The 22,830-nt window shown below is 43.5% G+C and overlaps 1 protein-coding gene across 1 annotated transcript in view; it reads right to left on the bottom strand.

The window, feature by feature from the left end:
• tdp1 (tyrosyl-DNA phosphodiesterase 1) overlaps window positions 1-22,830 on the bottom strand; it is a 64,340-nt gene that overhangs the window by 1,833 nt on the left and 39,677 nt on the right. The window contains exon 15 of the mRNA XM_020487544.2: window positions 22,412-22,517. Coding sequence (XP_020343133.1) covers window positions 22,412-22,517 — 106 coding nt within the window. The remainder of the gene's footprint in view (window positions 1-22,411; window positions 22,518-22,830) is intronic.

Genomic DNA, 22,830 nt, shown 5'->3' with positions numbered 1-22,830 from the left:
GTCCCACGAGGGTGCGTTCTAAGCCCTCTCATGTACTCCCTGTTCACCCATGACGGCGTGGCCATGCACGCATCCAACTCAATCATCAAGTTTGCAGAAGACACTACAGTGGTAGGCTTGATTACCAACAACGACGAGACGGCCTACAGGGAGGTGAGGGCCCTTGGACTGTGGTGTCAGGAAAATAACCTCACACTCAACGTCAACAAAACAAAGGAGATGATCGTGGACTTCAGGAAACAGCAGAGGGAGCACCCCCCTATCCACATCGACGGGACAGTAGTGGAGAAGGTGGAAAGTTTTAAGTTCCACGGCGTACACATCACGGACAAAATTAAATGGTCCACCCACACAGACAGCGTGGTGAAGAAGGCACAACAGCGCCTCTTCAACCTCAGGAGGCTGAAGAAATTTGGCTGGTCACCAAAAGCTCACAAACGTGTCACTCACAAACCTTTACAAATGCACAATCGGGAGCATCCTGTTGGGCTGTATCACCGCCTGGTACGGCAACTGCTCCGCCCACAACCGTAAGGCTCTCCAGAAGGTAGTGAGGTCTGCACAACGCATCACCGGGGACAAACTACCTGCCCTCCAGGACACCTACACCACCCGATGTCACAGGAAGGCCAAAAAGATCATCAAGGACAACAACCACCCGAGCCACTGCCTGTTCACTCCGCTATCATCCAGAAGGCGAGGTCAGTACAGGTGCATCAAAGCTGGGACCGAGAGACTGATAAACAGCTTCTATCTCAAGGCCATCAGACTGTTAAACAGCCATCACTAACATTGAGTGGCTGCTGCCAACACACTGACTCAAATCTCTAGCCAATTTCATTATTAAAAATTGGATGTAATGCATGTATCACTAGTCACATTAAACAACGCCACTTTATATAATGTTTACATACCCTACATTACTCATCTCATATGTATAAACTGTACTCTACCATCTACTGCATCTTGCCTATGCCGTTCGGCCATCGCCCATCCATATATTTATATGTACATATTCTTATTCATTCCTTTGTTGTTGTGAAATTGTTAGATCACTTGTGAGATATTACTGCATGGTTGGAACTAGAAGCACAAGCATTTCGCTACACTCACATTAACATCTGCTAACCATGTGTATGTGACCAATACAATTTGATGTCTTGAGATGTTGCTTCAATATATCCACATAATTTTGCTTCCTCATGAAGCCACCTATTTTGTGAAGTGCACCAGTCCCTGCTATGATGCACCCCCACAATATGATGCTGCCACCCCCGTGCTTCACGGTTGGGATGGTGTTCGTCGGCTTGCAAGCCCCCTCCCCCCTTTTCCTCCAAACATAACAATGGTCATTATGGCAAAACAGTTCTATTTGTGTTTCATCAGACAAGAGGATATTTCTCCAAAAGGTACGATCTTTGTCCCCATGTGCAGTTGCAAACCGTAGTTTGCCTTTTTTATGGTGGTTTTGGAGCAGTGGCTTCTTCCTTGCTGAGCGGCCTTTCAGGTTATGTCGACATTGGACTTGTTTTACTGTGGATATACTTCTGTACCCGTTTCCTCCAACATCTTCACAAGGTCCTTTGCTGTTGTTCTGGGATTGATTTGCACTTTTCGCACCAAAATACCTTCATCTCTAGGAGACAGAACGCATCTCCTTCCTGAGTGGTATGACGACTGTGTGGTCCCATGGTGTTTATATACTTGCATAGTATTGTTTGTACAGAGGAACGCGGTACCTTCAGGCGTTTGGAAATTGCTTTCAAGGATGAACCAGACTTGTGGAGTTCTACAACATTTTTTTCTGAGGCTGATTCTTTTTGATTTTCCCATGATGTCAAGCAAAGAGGTCACTGAGTTTGAAGGTAGGCCTTGAAATACATCCACAGGTACACCTCCAATTGACTCAAATTATGTAAATTAGCCTAACAGAAGCTTCTAAAGCCATGACATATTTTCTGGAATTTTCCAAGCTGTTTAAATGCAGTCAACTTAGTGTATGTAAACGTCTGACCCACTGGAATTGTAATACAGTGAATTATAAGTGAAATAATTTGTCTGTAAACAATTGTTGGAAAAATTACTGCACAAAGCTGTCCTAACCGACTTGCCAAAACTATGGTTTGTTCACAAGAAATTTGTGGAACGGTTGAAAAACGAGTTTTAAATGACTACAACCTAAGTCTATGTAAACTTCCGACTTCAACTGCGTAAGCAATGGACAATGAACACAATTGTATTTTATCGATGACAATTTGATGGCACAGAGATTCAGTGATGAGATCCTGAGGCCCATTGTTGTGCCATTCATCCGCTGCCGCTGGATCTGTAACACAATTCCTGGAAGCTGAAAATGTTCCAGTTCCTTCATGGCCTGCATACTCACCAGACATGTCACCCATTGAGCATGCCTGGGATGCTCTGGACAAAACGTGTACGACAGCATGTTCCAGTTCCTTCATGGCCTGCATACTCACCAGACATGTCACCCATTGAGCATGCCTGGGATGCTCTGGACAAAACGTGTACGACAGCATGTTCCAGTTCCTTCATGGCCTGCATACTCACCAGACATGTCACCCATTGAGCATGCCTGGGATGCTCTGGACAAAACGTGTACGACAGCATGTTCCAGTTCCTTCATGGCCTGCATACTCACCAGACAAGTCACCCATTGAGCATGCCTGGGATGCTCTGGACAAAACGTGTACGACAGCATGTTCCAGTTCCTTCATGGCCTGCATACTCACCAGACAAGTCACCCATTGAGCATGCCTGGGATGCTCTGGACAAAACGTGTACGACAGCATGTTCCAGTTCTTTCATGGCCTGCATACTCACCAGACATGTCACCCATTGAGCATGCATGGGATGCTCTGGACAAAACGTGTACGACAGCATGTTCCAGTTCCTTCATGGCCTGCATACTCACCAGACATGTCACCCATTGAGCATGCCTGGGATGCTCTGGACAAAACGTGTACGACAGCATGTTCCAGTTCCTTCATGGCCTGCATACTCACCAGACAAGTCACCCATTGAGCATGCCTGGGATGCTCTGGACAAAACGTGTACGACAGCATGTTCCAGTTCCTTCATGGCCTGCATACTCACCAGACAAGTCACCCATTGAGCATGCCTGGGATGCTCTGGACAAAACGTGTACGACAGCATGTTCCAGTTCTTTCATGGCCTGCATACTCACCAGACATGTCACCCATTGAGCATGCATGGGATGCTCTGGACAAAACGTGTACGACAGCATGTTCCAGTTCCTTCATGGCCTGCATACTCACCAGACATGTCACCCATTGAGCATGCCTGGGATGCTCTGGACAAAACGTGTACGACAGCATGTTCCAGTTCCTTCATGGCCTGCATACTCACCAGACAAGTCACCCATTGAGCATGCCTGGGATGCTCTGGACAAAACGTGTACGGCAGCATGTTCCAGTTCCTTCATGGCCTGCATACTCACCAGACATGTCACCCATTGAGCATGCCTGGGATGCTCTGGACAAAACGTGTACGACAGCATGTTCCAGTTCCTTCATGGCCTGCATACTCACCAGACATGTCACACATTGAGCATGCCTGGGATGCTCTGGACAAAACGTGTACGACAGCATGTTCCAGTTCCTTCATGTCCTGCATACTCACCAGACATGTCACCCATTGAGCATGCCTGGGATGCTCTGGACAAAACGTGTACGACAGCATGTTCCAGTTCCTTCATGTCCTGCATACTCACCAGACATGTCACCCATTGAGCATGCCTGGGATGCTCTGGACAAAACGTGTACGACAGCATGTTCCAGTTCCTTCATGTCCTGCATACTCACCAGACATGTCACCCATTGAGCATGCCTGGGATGCTCTGGACAAAACGTGTACAACAGCATGTTCCAGTTCCTTCATGTCCTGCATACTCACCAGACATGTCACCCATTGAGCATGCCTGGGATGCTCTGGACAAAACGTGTACGACAGCATGTTCCAGTTCCTTCATGTCCTGCATACTCACCAGACATGTCACCCATTGAGCATGCCTGGGATGCTCTGGACAAAACGTGTACGACAGCATGTTCCAGTTCCCGCCAATATCCAGCAACTTCGCACAGCAATTGAAGAGGAGTGGGACAACGTTCCACAGGCCGCAATCAACAGCCTGATCAACTCTATGCGAAGGAGATGTGTTGCGCTGCATGAAGCCAATGGTGGTCACACCAGATACTGAGTGGTTTTCTGATCCTCGCCCCTACCTTTAAATGTTTTTTTATCTGTGACCAACATATGCATAGCTGTATTACCAGTCATGTCAAATCCATAGATTAAGGCCATATTAATTTATTTCAATAGACAGATTTCCTTACATGAACTGTAACTCTGTAAAATGGTTGAATGTTGATTTTATATTTTTGTTCAGGTGCATTCAGAAAGTATTCAGACCCTTTAGATTTTTTTTCACATTTTCTTACATTACAGCCTTATTCTAAAATTTATTAAATTACATTTCCCCCCCCAATCTACACACAATACCCCATAATGACAAAACAAAACAGGGTTTTAGAAACTGTATAAAAAATAAAAACAGAAATACCTTGTTAACATAAGTATTCAGACCTCTTGCTATGATACTTGAAATTGAGCTCAGGTGCATCCTGTTTCCAATGATCATCCCTGAGATGTTTCTACAACTTGGAGTCCACCTGTGGTAAATTCAATTGATTGGAAAGGCACACACCTGTCTATGTAAGGTTATACAGTTGACAGTGCATGTCAGAGCAAAAACCAAGCCATGAGGTCAAATTATTTGTCTGTAGACAGGATTGTGTCGAGGCACAGATCTGGGGAAAGGTACCAAAACATTTCTGCAGGAAGACCTGTGTGTTGTCCTTCTTAATGCAGACAGAGAAGAGCTCCAGCTTCTTAATCATAACCTCAATTTTATATTGTTATAGTTGCAGAGAGTCCCTGTAATCCTAGATTCAGATCATTCAGGCAAGAAAAAACATCACCCAGATAGGCCAGTCGTGTGAGAAACTCGTCATCATGCAAGTGGTTAGACAAGTGATAATGAAACTTTAAGCTCGTCTCTCAATTTAAAAAAAACGTGTCAATACTTTGCCCCTTGATAACCAGCACACTTCTTTCTGTATGTTGTAAAAGCGTTACATGGTCGCTGCCCATATCATTGCATAGTGCAGAAAATACACAAGAGTTCAGGGGCCTTGCTTTAATAAAGTCTTCACACTTTCACTGTAGTGTCCAAAACATCTTTCAAGCGGTCAGGCATTTCCTTGGCAGCAAGAGCCTCTCGGTGGATGCTGCAGTATACCCAAGTGGCATTGGGAGCAACTGCTCACCTTACCTCTCCACTATGTCTCCCTGTCATGGCTTTTGCGCCATCAGTACCGATACCAACACATCTTAACCACCAAAGTCCATTTGATGTCTCAAAGCTGTCCAGTACTTTAAAAATACCTTTTCCTGTTGTCTTGCTTTCCAGTGGTTTGCAGAAGAGGATGTCCTCCTTTATTGACCCCCATAAACATAACGGACATATACCAGGAGCTGTGCCAGGAGTCTGTTGACTCATCCAGCTGTAACTAATAGAATTCACTGGCTTGTATACAAAGCAGTAATTGTTTCAAAACATCTCCTGCCATGTCACTGATGTGTCGTGAAACAGTGTTGTTTGATGAAGGCATTGTCTGTATAGTTTTTGGGGCCTTTTCCCCCCAGCCATATCCGTGGCAGTAGGAAGAATTAAGTCCTACACAATAGTATGGGGCTTGCCTGTCCTAGCCACTCGTTAGCTCACCATATAAGATGCCTCTAGCCCCTTCTTATTAATAGTATCTGTTGCTTTTATACACGTCTTACTACTCGAAAGTCTTAATTCTCACAAAAAATACTCCAGTTGCTTATTTTTCAAATTGGCATGATTTGTTTCTAAATGTCTGTGCAAGAGTGAAGGTTTCATCGAGTTGTGAGATAGTACTTTTGCACATATAAAACTCACTGTGGCTGAGGAAAGGCCCTACTCCCAATATAGGTGAACCCCAAATCAATTAAGTTCTCATATTTGCGCATCTTTGATGGTCCAACATCCCTGTCTGTTGTTCTGGGCTTTCCCAGGTAAGGGGGCAGTAGCTCTTTAGATTCACAACTGTGCTTTCTTGGGTACAGGAACAATGGTGGACATCTTGACTTGTCCCGAAGCCACTTCAGCATTGTCTTGGCTGTGTGCTTAGGGTTGCTGTCCTTTTGGAAGGTGAACCTTCGCCCCAGTCTGAGGTCCTGAGCGCTCTGGAGCAGGTTTTCATCAAGGATCTCTGTACTTTGCTCCGATCATCTTTCCCTCAATCGTGTCTCCCAGTCCCTGCCGCTGAAAAATATCCCCATAGCATGATTGTTGCCACCACCATGCTTCACCGTAGGGAAGGCGCAAGGTTTCCTCCAGACGCGAAGCTTGGCATTCAGGCCGAAGAGTTCAGTCTTGGTTTCATCAGACCAGACAATCTTGTTTCTCATGGTCTGAGAGTCCTTAGGTGTCTTTGGAAAACTCCAAGCGGGCTGTCATGTGCCTTTTACTGAGGAGTGGCTTCCACCTGGCCACTCTACCATAAAGGCCCAATTGGTGAAGTGCTGCAGAAATGGTTGCCCTTCTGGAAGGTTCTCCCATCTCCACAGAGGAACTCTGGAGCTCTGTCAGAATGACCATTGGGTTCTTGGTCACCTCCCTGACCAAGGCCCTTCTCCCCCGATTGTTCAGTTTGGCAGGGCAGCCAGCTCTAGGAAGGGCCTTGGTGGTTCCAAACTTCTTCCATTTAAGAATGATGGAGTCCACTGTGTTCTGGAGACATTTTTTGGTACCCTTCCCCAGATCTGTGCCTCAACACAATCCTGTCTCGGAGCTCTACGGACAACTCCTTCGACATCATGGCTTGGTTTTTGCTCTGACATGCACTGTCAATTGTGGGAACTTATACTTAACTTATATAGACAGGCGTGTGCCTTTTCAAATCAGTGGACTCCAATCAAGACTCCAATCAAGTTGTAGGAACAAGCTCAATTTTGAGTCTCATAGGAAAGGGTCTGAATATTTATGTATATGTCGTATTTCTATGTAAATGTTTTTGCTTTGTCATTTTGGGGAATTGTGTATAGATTGATTTTTTATTGAATTCATTTTAGAATAAGGCAGTAACGTAACAAAATTTGGAAAAGGGAAGTGGTCTGAATACTTTGAGAATGCACTGTAGGTAGCATCAGTTATCCCCAGTGAACACGTTTCAGATGGATACAAAACATGGATACTATAGTATTATTCTGTCACACATTCAATAGTCAGTCCTCTGGATACTGTAACAGAGATGTATTTTGTCCCCTCAGAGGGGGAAGGACTAACTAGTCCGTGGGCATGGTCCTTTGTGCTTTCCTTGTGTGCCTGGACCATTTGCCATGCAGCTCCTGGTTAGCACATAAATTAGGGCCGGACCTACAATATGACAGTTTTCCTCAACCCATTGGTCCAGCAGGCAGAGTCCAATAAATACAGGCAGATATGAGATGCAGGAAGATGGAACTCTTCTCATACCACTCTTTAGCTACTGACCAAGCTTCCACAAGGAGGAAGCTTTGAAGCACTCACTAGCCGACAGAGGAAGATAAGAAAAGTGCAATTGCTTATGTAGATAATCTAAACAAAGGTGTTTTGATAAATTTCAAGTATAACAGATCCATATAGAATAAAAAAAAGCGGTGTTCTGCTAATATAGCAATGTGGCAAATATTACACTTGTCTTTCATCTTCTATTGTCATTCACAGCCGATACAGATACTGTACCTATCAGCATTTTGTCTGGTGGTACATGTTAGCTGTCATCCCTTCATACTGTGTTGCATATAAGACTGTGTTCCATATAAGACTCTGACATGTTTAAAGAATACACAGGGTCCTTCCTCCCACCGTTCAATTCAATAATAACAAAAGACAATGAAAAGTAATAGATGTCTTGTATAACTTTAATGTCGGGCGCAAGGACTCTCCCAGTTCAGAGATCTCTATCAACCTCTTTTAGTCAGGGGACTCCATGATAAACTCTCTCTCCTGTCCATCTGTAGAAAAACATGTGTCAGTTGATACAGACAGCACTGCTTACATTACCAATGGTTGATAGGCGAGTTCCAGGACAGACAAGTGATAGTATTTTGACCTATGACCAGATCAAATGTGACCAACATGAAGTGGGTGCCTGTCCACGTACTGCCTCAGCCGTCTGGTCCTGATATTGGGGAAAGGGGGATACCTAGTCAGTTGTACTACAATGCATTCAACTGAAATGGGTCTTCCGCATTTAACCCAACCTCTCTGAATAAGAGGTGCAGGGGGGCTGCCATAATCGACATCCACGTCTTCGGCGCCCAGGGAATAGTGCCTTACTGCCTTGCTCAGGGGCAGAACAACACTTTTTACCTCGTCAGCTCGGGGATTCGATCCAGCAACCTTTCGGTTACTGGCCCAACGCTCAGCTACCTGCCACCCCACGACACTTCTGAACAACAAGTCCACCAGGTTTTATAATATGTGAATGAAATAAAATATCAACACTTAGTAAACATTTAGCAAGAAAAAAAAAGTTTCTAGTTTGGAAGTAACTATACTAATACAGTGACTAAGTACAGACTAGATTCAGGCCAGTGACGCGGACACATTTACCATGTTACTGAATGCTTGCGGACACATATTTGTAGCATGTTAGCTAAAAAAGATTGGTACTCAGGCTAGACAAGTACCATCCTTCATTTATTTTTGCCCTACAGTAGAAGATACAAAATAGACTTTTATGAGAACAGGCGTGTTGTTTTAGCACTATAGCAGACAAAGTCCATGAATGCTAGCTAGCTAGTTGTAACCTAGCCCTTGATCATGACTTCCAGTTCCAGAATGCCGCCAGGTACCGGAGTTATCGAAAGCAAGTGCAAACCCAAACATGCCTGTTCTCATAAGAGTAGCGAGCTACCAGACTTGCAAATCCGAGTTAGTTATCACTATCTTTGTCTGAGTTTAAACTAATGTTAGCTAGCAGGGACCTTCTTAGTTAGCCAGTTTGAGTTGAAATATTATCGATAGCAAGCTGGCTATTGTTAAATCCAATCAAACCTTATCGTCAGGTGCAAATCCTCCTCTCTATAATACATGAGATTACACATTAGGGAGAGGCTATGTATATAGACATGTACATCACAGAATTTACATTTTAACATTCATATTTCGATGCCACATAGGTCATTTATAAACAGAGGTTGGTTCTAGGAGGTAGTTTCCCTTTAATGACCTATAATGTCCGTTTCTATGTATAACATGGATAATATCTTCAAAAGTAGCAGAGAGCCTACACTGGAAATGTGATGTGTTTAAAGAGTATATTGTTCCAAATAATAAAAATGAACAAAATCAAAGGGTACTTTTGAGATAATAATAATAATAATAATAATAATAATAATAATAATAATGGCCACTTTCATCATGACTTTCAAAACAATTGTTTGTGATACAAAATGTTATAAAGCATGTTCAACATCCTTCCTCCAATTAAGTATTTATGTGAGAATTGCCGGAACAATCTGAGATAGTAAAAGGCAGAAGCTGACGCACACCCAAACATTATTTGTAGAGGTGCTGACTAACTATAAAAAAGAAAGGAAGTCGCACACTAATTTTGCTCTAATGTTTGGGAGCAAAATTAAAGTGTGTTACTTTATTTTTATTGAACAATCATAGATACCAGAATCGCCCCATAGTCAAAAGTAGTGCATTACATAGGGAATAAGGTGAGATTTGGGACGCATCCACAAACTGACAACCAGGCTCATGTAAAAACTAATTGATCACTTGATCACTCTGTCTCCCATACACACTTTTCACTACGGTCTCACCAGTCCTGGCCAAGTCACTATGGGCTAGCATTACAACAGTGGTGACCATGGTTACCAGCAGAGGAAAATTGGGTTAAAGTGAATGACAGTTCAGTTCCCTGAACAGTCCCAGCAGTGCTTTCTCTCCCAGTCCCAGCAGTGCTTTCTCTACGCAGCATGCTGCTGCGTAGCAGCCATGCAGTGTGCGCTGTACAGATAATGAGCCGTCCTTTATTCCAGAGAACAATAAGTTCTTTCAATAGTGACATGTAAATGGATGATATTGAGTAAAGGTCTACACACTCAAAGGCCCTCAGGATTAAGACAACATGTTGACATATTTAATTAAAAGGAGTATCTTGTTAAGTGTGTACTATATGGTTTAGATAGGATTCAATCTGTGTGTGTGAGATCTTCAGCGAAGAGTGTGTGTAGAAGCCTGGTGCACCGTGCTTACGTCATGTCGACGAATGAACTAGCACGGCTCAAGGACAGTACAATTTCTCATTCACACACAAAGACGAACACACCACTTGTAGACGTGTGCGAGCCGGCTCTGGACAGACGCAGCTGACCATCCCGGACACCGTGTCCAACGTCAGCCTCACACCATCTCGGCACTCCGCTCTCTCACTCCCTCCTCCCATCCTTGGCTCTCACACAATATCGCTGTCCTCACATGCGCTTCTCTCCAACTCAGTCTCTCTCATCATCTTCTCCACCTCTTCTCACCCGTCTCTCTCATTCCTGTCCTCACAAACACTCTCTCCTCTCGCTCTCATAATTGTGTCTTCTCCACCTCTCTCCTCTCATCCGTCTCTCCCCACCTCTGTCCTTTCATCCCCACCACCAACACCACCGTACACAAGAACATACAGAGCCCTTCGTAATTGGGACAGTGAAGCATTTTCTTCTTTTGGAACTATACTTCAAAAGTACAAATATCTTAAATCAAACAATGACTTTGGATGTTAAAGTGCAAACTTTCAGCTTTAATAATGAGGGTATTTTCATCCATATCAGGTGAACCATTTCAAAATTACAGCACTTTTTGTACATAGTCCCCACATATTAGGAGAGCAAAAGTACTGGGACAAATTCACTTAAATGTGTATTGAAGTAGTAAAATATTGAGTATTTGGTCTCATAATCATAGCATGCAATGACTACAGTACATCAAGCTTGTGACTCTACAAATTTGTTGGATGCGTTTGCTGTTTGTTTCAGACTATTTTGTGCCCAATAGAAATGAATGGTAAATAAATGTAGTGTGTCATTTTGGAGTCACTTTTTATTGTAAATGTTTCTAAACACTTCTACATGAATGTGGATGCTACCAGGTAAATCCTGAATAAATTGTGAGGAAGTAATAGATGCACAAATATTATACCTCCCAAAAAATTTGTCCCAAAACTTTTGCTCCCCTAAAATGTGGGGACTATGTACAAAAAGTGTAATTTTGAAATGGTTCACCCGATACGGATGAAAAAACACACTCAAATTATAGCTGACAGCCTGCACTGTTAACTCATAGTCATTGTTCGTTTTCAAATATAAAAAGATTTGAAGTATAGAGCCAAAAGAAGAAGAAAAATGTCACTGTCCCAATATCTATGTCACTGTCCCACTGTATCTACAGAAGCTACCTCAGAACAGAAGGGTCACTTCATGCAACTACACTAAATGACCAAAAGGTATGTTGACACCTGCTCGTCGAACATCTCATGCGCATTAATATGGAGGTGGTCCCCCCTTTGCTGCTATAAAAGCCTCCACTCTTCTGGAAAGGCTTTCCACTAGATGTTGGAACATTGCTGGAACTTGCTTCCATTCAGCCACAAGAGAATTAGTGAGGTTGGGCACTGATGTTGGGCGATTAGGCCTGGCTCACAGTCAGCGTTCCAATTTATCCCAAAGGTGTTCGATGGGGTTGAGGTCAGGGCTCTGTGCAGGCCAGTCAAGTTCTTCCACAAGAGGTCGACAAACCATTTCTGTATGGACCTCGCTTTGTGCACGGGGGCATTGTCATGCTGAAACAGGAAAGAGCCTTCCCCAGACTGTTGCCACAAAGGTGGAAGCACAGAAACGTCTAGAATGTCATTGTATGCTGTAGTGTTAAGATTTGCCTTCACTGGAACTAAGGGGCCTAGCCCGAACTATGAAAAACAGCCCCAGATCATTATTCCTCCACCACCAACCACAGTTGGCACTATGCAATGGGGCAGGTAGCGTTCTCCTGGCATTAGCTAAAACCAAATTCGGACTGCCAGATGGTAACGTTTGATTCATCACTCCAGAGAACGCCACTGCTCCAGAGTCCAATGGCGGTGATCTTTACACTACTCCAGCCGACGCTTGGCATTTGCGCATGGTGATCTTAGGCTTGTGTGCGGCTGCTCGGCCATGGAAACCCTTTTCATGAAGCTCCTGATGAACAGTTATTGTGCTGAAGTTGCTTCCAGAGGTAGTTTGGAACTCGGTAGTGAGTGTTGCAACTGGGGACAGACAATTTTTCTAGACAAGCTCTATTCCGTTTATTTTCTATGAAAAACTACACAGTCCTTAACGATTACAAGCATAACCATGCAGCCACCACTATGCTTCAAAATATGGAGAGTGGTACTCCGTAATGCATCATTATTTCAGTGTCTTGTTGCAAACAGGATGCATGTTTTGGAATATTTTTATTCTGAATAGGCTTCTTTCTTTTCACTCTGTCAATTAGGTTAGTATTGTGGAGTAACTACAATGTTGTTGATCCATCCTCAGTTTCCTCCCATTACAGCCATGATACTTAACTGTTTAAAAAGTCACCATTGGCGTCATGGTGAAATTCCAGAGCGGTTTCCTTCCTCTCTGGCAACAGAGTTAGGAAGGATGCCTGTATCTTTGTAGTGACTGGGTGTATTAAGACACCATCCCAAGTGTAATTAATAACTCCACCATGCTCAAAGGGATATTCAACGTCGACCAATAGGTGCCCTTCTTTGCGAGGCATTGGAAAACCTAACTACCGAGATTTGTGTGTATTGTTGTGAAATTGTTAGATATTACTGCACTGTTGGAGCTAGAAACACAAGCATTTCACTACACCTGCAATAACATCTGCTAAACATGTAGTAGCAGGTTCAAGGGTGTGGGGTTTCCATGTCACCAAGTTCAATAACCAAACGCGCACAAAGAGCACAACTAGAATGCAAATGTGGAGTTTATTAGGGAGTTTTGCACACTGGGGAAAAGGGGGGAATTCACCAACCATTTCACAGTGCACATTCTCCTTGTCCGTTCCGTTCTCCAGGGGTAATCCTAAAACTCGGGTCCTCAGCCAAACACAGTGGGGGTAATCAGACAGTCCAGGTCACAACGGGTAATCACACAGATATTTATCTTTTCTCACACTCTTCATAACACACAACTCTCCGTTCTCTGCGTCTTTGTGCAGGCCGCTTCCTCTTTTATTCCCAAGCACGCCCTGGCTTAATGATCCACTGGCTCGCCTCGTTGGGGCAGGAAGTCCATATAAGTCTCAGGGGTGGAGCCAGCGGGCTGCAAGGTATCACCCTTCAAACACCACTCCCTGCCGTCTGCCACAACATGTATGAGACCAATCTTTTTATTTATTTAAAAAAAAATCTTTTTTTGAATCTGTGTTTGAAATTCACTGCTCGACTGAGGGACCTTAGATAATTGTAGATGTGGTGTACAGAGGTGAGGTAGTCATTCAAAAATCCTGTTAAACACGATCATTGCACACAGAGCGAGTCCATGCAACTTGATGTGCCGTGTAAAGCACATTTTTACTCCTGAATCTATTTAGGCCTACCATAACAAAGAAGTTGAATTATTAACTCAAGACGTTTCAGCTTTTCATTAATTTGTATAAATTAAATGTGATATTATGGGGTATTGTGTAGGCCAGTGACAAAAAAAAGTGTGAATACTTTCTGCAGGCACTGTATATTGTAAAGTGCTTTCTGTCTTTGCCATAGATGCTTTTAAAAAGGAGCTGTGTGTCTCAGAGACCTGCACAACTCCTTGAGAGAATACAGTACATTCCTCCCTTGAAGCTGTAGGCTCTTCGGTTCTGACTTCATCTTTCCCTTTTCTGCTCTCTCTCCTCTCCATTTTGTTCTACCTCCCAATGTCCTCTTTTCTCTGTTCCAGCTCCCCTCTCCTTCTGCCCGCTACTCTTCTTCTCTCATCTTCGGTCCTCTCCTCTCTTGCCCGAGGTTTTGATTTGCAATGTCTGAGCACTAGTGTGTGTGTGTGTGTGTGTGTGTGTGTGTGTGTCGAGAAGATTGTAATGCGATTGCCTCAAATTACTTACGGTCTGTGCAAGTTGAATTTAAATTCCAACCTTAGACATAAAATAGCTTAATGTCAAAATTATAACATATTACGTTTGTATATGAGACCTGCATTTTCACTACCATACCATTAGCATCACAGCAACTCATTTCCAGGGAGACGGGCATGGTTTCTGCTCCAGTTCAGAAGTTGATGACACCCTAGGTAACTATTGCTGCATGTTAACCGTTGCCGACAGCGATGGTGGTGATGAGTAGTGATTAAATGCCAGAGATGTGGCGATTGACAAAGTGACGTAGCCATGTAATGATTACCCATGCTCTCCTCCTCACCCAGCACTTAGACCGACGCAATCACAGTGTGTGACATGCGAGCACGCAAAAGGTACACGGACAAGGACATACACGAGAGGGAGTTGACTGTGTACATATCCAATCAAGTGCCTGAGCGTGTGATGGACACACACTCACTGACCCTCTACTTTTTCCCTCATCTTCCCCAGCCTGAACATCTGTCTCCACCCTTCTGAGTCTACTTGTTCCTCTCAAGGTTTCTTCCTTCTAGCGAGCTTTTTCTTGCAAATGTGCCTAAACCTGCTCTTGAAGGAATTACTATAAAAGCACTTTCTAAAAGGGCTATATAATACAAATTTAATACAAGAGTATAATACAAGAGTTTGGTTGACTGAATAATTAATTACTACTTAACCAAGAGTCGTCATGGCAGAAATGACAGCGTGCTATTGTTAAGTCACCATCTCCTTAGCTTCTGTAATGTGAGCTGTAATTTAAACTAGCTAGGGCCGAGTCACCCGGTCACAGTTAAATACCATTGCCTCCCTCACCCAACCACTCAGAACAATAATGGGATGCTTAATCTGCTACTGCTGGTCACTGACTAGTTGTTCAAGGTTCAGTTCCACTGGCATTAAAGGCTCTAGCCTAACAAAAACTCAGCAAAACCCCAAGTTAGAAAGGGAATAGAAATTGATTTCTGGCGTGTGTGATGTTTCTGCAGAAGACACAGAGCTTTCAGAGATTGGGAAGAGGTGGAGAGGGAAAATGTGAGTCACTGTGACAGAGTGTTTCTTATGTGTGTGTTTGTTGAGTTGGAAATTAGGGCTATTCGGAAAAACCCTTTCCTTAGTAGCATCAATGATACAGTGTGACAGCTAGTCAGGGATAGCTTTACAAGTTGCCTACCAGTGACTGATTCCTCTATACCTCAATCTCTTCAGGGTGTGTATTCATAAACAGGGCTCGAAAAAAAAAGGATAATGTTGACTGAACTTACCTGAATGGACAAGTAATGAAACTCACACAAAAATGTTGATTTCTAACAATTAATCAATTGGATCAAAGTGTCCTAAGGATGTGATGTGATGTGCACTGTCAACTCCCCAATCTCTGCAGAGAGACACTTGTGTCTATCAGTGTGTAGGCTGCAAGTAGTGTACAGAGTTTGGGCAAAATTAATTGAGCTGCGAGTTGGACTGGCTCGTCTTAAGTCTCTTTAGTCCCATTGTTGTCAAATGTGTGTATCCTACTCTCTTGTTAGTGTTATCTCTGGGAGATGGAGGTCTAATAAACACTTTCTACAAGCACCAAAAGCTGGCCAGGCACCAGAAAAGCACCCCATCCGTCCACCACCACTACCAAACCTTGGACCAGCTGCTAAAATGGCAGCATACAAGGCGAGAAGGATAAGAAAACTCATTCCGATTTGGAAAGAGGAGTTCCCATGGTTTTGACATGACACAGAGGGAGATGTCATGTACTGCATGACATGTCAGGATTTCCCCGGGATTGCAGACATGTAAACTTAATCAATATAGTTTTAACTGTTCTAGCGAATGTTGATTTTTGGCAACCCGTTACCGACTGACAGGTTCAAGTTGGATACCTATAAGTTATCTAGCTAGCTAAAGTTAGCATAGAAGGCAGGCTAAAGTTACTTGCCAGTCAATTAGCCACCAACAGGTTACATTGATCAGCTAATGCTAGCTACGCAGGGATAGTTTGGGATTTTGTCAATTAAGCCCTTTATCTACTTCCCCAGTGAGATTAACTCATGGATAACATGTTTATGTCTGCGTGCAGCTTGAAGGTAGTTGATAACTAGGGTTAGCGCAATTGCTAAGTAGCATTAATGCGCTAAAGTTAGTTAGCATTGGCTTGCGAAACTACGTCTCTAGACTAGAATAACCAAATGTGACAAATAGTGGTAGGCCTACATATTTTTTTAGCAGCTATTTGCTAAACTTGGGCCTGAAATTTCAATGGGTTCCCCTGACAAACTAACTGTATCAAACACATTTAGTGGTTATAGAATGCAACCTTTTAGTGTCAATTAAGGAACTTCTAAACTATGAGAATTTGCTTTTCTATTATTTTGTGTTGGGACAGCCTGCAGAACATAGAATAGAATATGAACAACACACAGCCAGCTTTAAGGGAATAACACTTTTTCCAAGTTGGGTCCCCTGCATTTTCCATTGTAAATTTGGGGTGTTGCAGAAAACATTTGAGGACAATTGGGTTATACTAATGCATTCCATCTTATTTTCATTTCAGGTCCTCCTCCTCGTACAAAGGAACAAGTGCTTTCAGGTACGACACTCATCTCACGCCACCAGCAAGCGCCACCAATCAACAAAGGCTGCAGCGTTGGCGAGATGGAGGGATACTCCACTACCACCTGTCCTCCAAGGGGTCCAGGTGATGGAGGAGACAATGTTGGTCAATTTGATCAGCATCATGCATACGGCCTACTACGTGGCCAAAGACGAGCACCCGTTTCACAAATCTTCATGGCTTCATCCACAGGACTGGAGGGAAGCTTCCTGAATGCTACAACTCTGACGAGGCTTGTACAGAGTATGATTTTACAAAACATTCCTTTATCTACAGCCATAATCAAGAGCAAGCAAAGATGCATTGGTTTAGGTGTTTTTGTTGTTGTTTCTATCCATCACCTGACATCCAAAACACCAAAAATAACTCATTTAGTTTTACCCCCCCGATCAGCTTTATTGTGGAAATCTATGATACGGAGAGGGAGAAGCTCATGGAAAAGCTTACTCAAGCTAGATATTTCTCAATAATGATTGATGGGGCAACAGACACAGCAACGCTCGGAAATTAGCATGTGCATGTCCGCTTCGTGGCCAAGTGTGTGAATGTGGTTTCTCAAGGATGAAAAGGATCAAAATTGTGTCTACCGCACAACTGCAGAGGCTCATGTTCCTGTCGGTTGAGAGTCCTCCCTTGGAAGACATTGATGCTGCCGCAGCTGCCCGAAGGCGGTGGTCTTCAAGTCTGAGAACACGTAGACCAGGGTTCAACCCCTAGTTGCCCAGACAACAGCAACAGAGGGGAAACGACAAGTTGGAGTGTAAAGAGCGAGATGATCTGCAGAAGGACTGATCACATACAACCACGTGTCTGTGTATCTCTATCTACATGTCTGCCTGCCTGCTAGGATGATATACAGGAAAGTCTAACTTATTTAAAGCAGTAAGTAGGTATACACAATGTCTGACTTCTTTAGTAAGTCCTATAAGTACTGTAAATACATATAAACTCATATAAACATAATAACTTCACAGATCTTCATTGCAAAGGGTTTAAACACTGTTTCCCATGCTTGTTCAATGAACCATAAACAATTAATGAACATGCACCTGCAGAACGGTCGTCAAGACACTAACAGCTTACAGACGGTAGGCAATTAAGGTCACAGTTATGAAAACTTAGGATACCAAAGAGGCCTCTCTGAAAAACACCAAAAGAGAGATGGGTCCAGGGTCCCTGCTCATCTGCGTGAACATGCCTAAGGCATGCTGCAAGGAGGCATGAGGACTGCAGATGTGGCCAGGGCAATGAATAGCAAAGTCCGTACTGTGAGACGTCTAAGTCAGCGTTACAGGGAGACAGGACGGACAGCTGATCGTCCTCGCAGTGGCAGATCACATGTTACAACACCTGCACAGGATCGGTACATCCAAACATCACACCTGCGGGACAGGTACAGGATGGCAACAACAACTGTCCGAGTTACACCAGGAACGCACAATCCCTCCATCAGTGCTCAGACTTTCCGCAATAGGCTTGTAGGCCTGTTGTAAGGCAGGTCCTCACCAGACATCACCGGCAACAAGGTCACCTGTGGGCACAAACTCACCGTTGATGGACCAGACAGGACTGGCAAAAAGTGTTCTTCTCTGACGAGTCGCGGTTTTGTTTCACCAGGGGTGATGGTCGGATTCACGTTTATTGTCGAAGGAATGAGCGTTACACCGAGGCATGTACTCTGGAGCGGGTTGGAGTGTCCGTCATAGTCTGGGGCAGTGTGTCACAGCATCATCGGACTAAGCTTGTTGTCAATTGCAGGCAAACTCAACACTGTGCGTTACAGGGAAGACATCCTCCTCCCTCATGTGGTACCCTTCCTGCAGGCTCATCCTGACATGACCCTCCAGCATGACAATGCCACCAGCCATATTACTCGTTCTGTGCGTGATTTCCTGTAAGACAGGAATGCAAGTGTTCTGCCATGTCCAGCGTAGAGCCCGGATCTCAATCCCATTGAGCACGTCTGGGACCTGTTGGATTGGAGGGTGAGGGCAAGGGCCATTCCACCCAGAAATGTCCGGGAACTGTGGGGTAACATCTCACAGCAAGAACTGGCAAATCTGGTGCAGTCCATGAGGAGGAGATGCACTGCAGTACTTAATACAGCTGGTCTCCACACCAGTTACCGACTGTTTTGATTTTGATCCCCCCCCTTTGTTCAGGGACACATTATTCAATTTCTGTTAGTCACATGTCTGTGGAACTTGTTCAGTTTATGTCTCAGTTGTTGAATCTTGTTCATACAAATATTTACACATGTTAAGTTTGCTGAAAATAAATGCAGTTGACAGCGAGAGGACGTTTATTTTTTTTGCTGAGTTTAGTTATACATAATTCAAAGGTAAAGTACCTTTTACCAAATTTAAATTGACAGGTATTTGTTTGTTATTCACCAACATGTGAACTTCATTGTGTTTTGTGACAGTTTGAGCTCTGTTTTAGAGATGCATTTTTTAATCTACTGTATGTAGCTATTGTGAAGTGCAGTGCATTCGGGAAGTATTCAGACCCCTTGACTTGTTCCACATTTTGTTACGTTACAGCCTTATTCTAAAATGAATTAAATAAAACATGTTCCTCATGAACCTCTACACAATACCCCATAATGACAAAGTGAAAACAGGTTTTTAGAATTCTTTGCAAATGTATAAAACAAGCATTTTATTTACATAACTTTTCAGACCTTTTGCTATGAGACTCGCCCGGGTGCATCCTGTTTCCATTAAAATCATCCTTGAGAAGTTTCCACAACTTGACTGGAGTCCACCTGTGGTAAATTCAAATGATTGGACATGATTTGGAAAGGCACACACACCTGTCTAAGGTCCCACAGTTGACAGAGCATGTCAGAGCAAAAACCAAGCCGTGAGGTCGTAGGAATTGCTCCGAGCTCCGAGACAGGATTGTGTCGAGGCACAGATCTGGGGAAGGGTACCAAAACATTTCTGCAGCATTGAAGGTCCCCAGGAACACAGTGACCTTCATCATTCTTAAATGGAGGAAGTTTGGAACCACCAAGACTCTTCCGAGAGCTGGCCACCTGGCCAAACTGAGCAATCGGGGGAGAAGGGCCTTGGTCAGGGAGGTGACCCGATGGTCACTCTGATAGAGCTACGGAGTTCCTCTGTGGAGATGGGAGAACTTTCCAGAATGACAACCATCTCCGCACCATTCCACCAATCAGGCCTTTATGGTAGAGTGGCAAGATGGAAGCCAATCCTCAGTAAAAGGCACGACAGCCCGCTTGGAGTTTGCCAAAGGCACCTAAAGGATTCTCAGACCATGAGAAACAAGATTCTCTGGTCTGATGTAACCAAGATTGCACTCTTTGGCCTGAATGTCAAGCATCACGTCTGGAGGAAACCTTGTACCTTCCCTACGGTGAAGCATGGTGGTGGCAGCATCATGCAATGGGGATGTTTTTCAGCGGCGGGGACTGGAAGACTAGTCAGGATCGAGGCAAAGATGAACGGAGCAAAGTACAGAGAGATCCTTGATGAAAACCTGTTCCAGAGCACCCAAGGACCTCAGACTGGGCCAAGGTTCACCTTCCAACAGGACAACGGCCCTAAGCACACATCCAAGACAACACAGGAGTGGCTTCGGAACAAGTCTCTGAATGTCCTTGAGTGGCTCAGCCAGAGCTCGGACTTGAACGCGATTAAACATATCTGGAGAGACCTGAAAATAGCTGTGCAGCGACGCTCTCCATCCAACCTGACAGAGCTTGAGAGGATCTGCGGAGAAACTCCCCAAATAAAGGTTTGCCAAGCTTGTAGAGTCATACCCAAGAAGACTCGAGGATGTAATCGTTGCCAAAGGTGCTTCAACAAAGTACTGAGTAAATGGTCTGAATACTTATGGAAATGTGATCAGTTTGTATTTTTTTTTTTTTTTGATATTTGCGACAAATTCTAAAAAACGGTATTTGCTTTGTCACTATGGGGTATTGTGTGTAGATTGATGAGGGAAAAAAAGATTTAATCCATTTTAGAATAAGGCTGTAACCTAACAAAATGTGGAAAAAAAATCAAGCGTTCTGAATACTTTCCGAATGCACTGTATATGGAAAAATATGTTTAAAAATTTTTAACCAACCAATTTGTCGAAAGAACTCTTGGTATTATACGATAATCAATCAATTCTGCCCCACAAAGGGAAATCTGAATGAATTCACTGATATCACTGATTAACTTTATTGTGTGTAGATTTAAGTTTGTTATAGTTTCCATATTGTTGGAGAGTCGGGGGTTGTCCACTGTTATTAAAATAAAAATCGCATCTGTCAATAGTAATTTTTTTTAAACTACAGAATTTTCAGTATTTTTTGCTATTGGACAAGTAAATAATCAGTCTCACTTATCAGTACTCCTTCACTGCCGACTACATCACATTGGATTTCTGGCTGAGTGTTACGAAGGAGACTCTCTCTCAACATATTATTCCAGCGACATTATTCAATCTCTTAATTCAAAGACTTAATCATGGACACTCTTACTGACAGTTGTGGCTGCTTTGCGTGATGTATTGTTGTCTCTACCTTCTTTCCCTTTGTGCTGTTGTCTGTGCCCAACAATGTTTGTACCCTGTTTTGTGCTGCTGCCATGTTGTGTTGCTGCCATGTTGTGTTGCTACCATGTTGTTGTCATGTTGTGTTGCTATCATGCTGTGTTGTCATGTGTTGCTACCATGCAATGTTGTCATCTTGGGTCTCTCTTGTCGTGATGTTTGTTTTGTTCTATATTTGATTTATTTTTCATCCCCGCAGGAGGCCTTTCGCCTTTAGGTAGGCCGTCATTGTAAATAAGAATTTGTTCTTAACTGACTTGCCTAGTTAAATAAAGCTTACATAATAAAAAAATATTGGCAAAAGTCTCAACACTTACCTTCTACAGGCTTCTCTGCTCTTAGCCTTTCATGCGCTGCTCCCACTGTAAATGTTAGCCAATCAACATTTGGCTCAGGACAGTTTGAGGCAGCAGATCTGATCTAGCCCCAGGCAATTATTATCAAATGAATCAGAGTAGAGGATTCGCACACCTCCACTTTCACTGATAAAAAGTCCTCGTAGAGAAAAATACATTGAGATTGGCCCGCACACAGATATTGACACACAGTCACGCACATTAGGGTTGAGCGGTATTCATATGGTCATACCGTCTCTGTACCATAATGGGGTATACAGTATCACCGGCAGTGCACACAAGGGGGCACCATTTATTTCCATGAAGAAAAAAACTATATATATATGCTAACAAAGTACTAGCAAATTCCCATAGCATTCGCTAGCTAAATGCTAACAAGAGTATGTGAACGTAAACAAATTGCAAGGACAGACACCACAGCTCATAAAGTTTTACAACTATCTCAAAAGGTTTGCTGCGTTATTGAAAATCTTACCGTGGGTATTACAAATACCTTGATATACTGTAGATCAGCCAAGCCTAACAGTCACACACACAGTCACAGACACACAGTGACAGGCACACAAAGTCACACACATACACACATCAGTGTGTAGTGGAGGAACAAGGAAGTACAAGTACCTTTACTCGAGTAGCGTTTGGGTGGCAGGTCGAAGGGCACAGGAAATGCGGTAGAGGGAGTGGTGGCAGGAAACACGTCCATCTGGACGGGAAAGGTACTCATGCTCTGAGAGGAGAAAAATGACAGACCCAAAATCATTATTTAGTATTTAACTAGATTAACCTTTATTTCAACACATGGGTAGAAAAGGACAAAAAAAAGAAAAGCTAGTTAGATGGAACACTATTCCGACCAATCCATCATCATCATCATCAAGCTCAGTAAAATCTCACTGGAATGAGCGCACCTCTCTCCCTCTCCTGTCACATAGAACGGCTAGGTCAATAAGTTTCCCTGCTTCATAGCCGCTGATTTGTACAATTAGTAGATGACAATGCATTCACCTACTGACTACAGCAGGGCTAGGCAACATGTTATG

The sequence above is a fragment of the Oncorhynchus kisutch genome, linkage group LG7 (assembly GCF_002021735.2).
Source record: "Oncorhynchus kisutch isolate 150728-3 linkage group LG7, Okis_V2, whole genome shotgun sequence".
Taxonomy (NCBI): Eukaryota; Metazoa; Chordata; class Actinopteri; order Salmoniformes; family Salmonidae; genus Oncorhynchus; species Oncorhynchus kisutch.
This window is presented reverse-complemented; position numbering and strand designations above follow the sequence as displayed.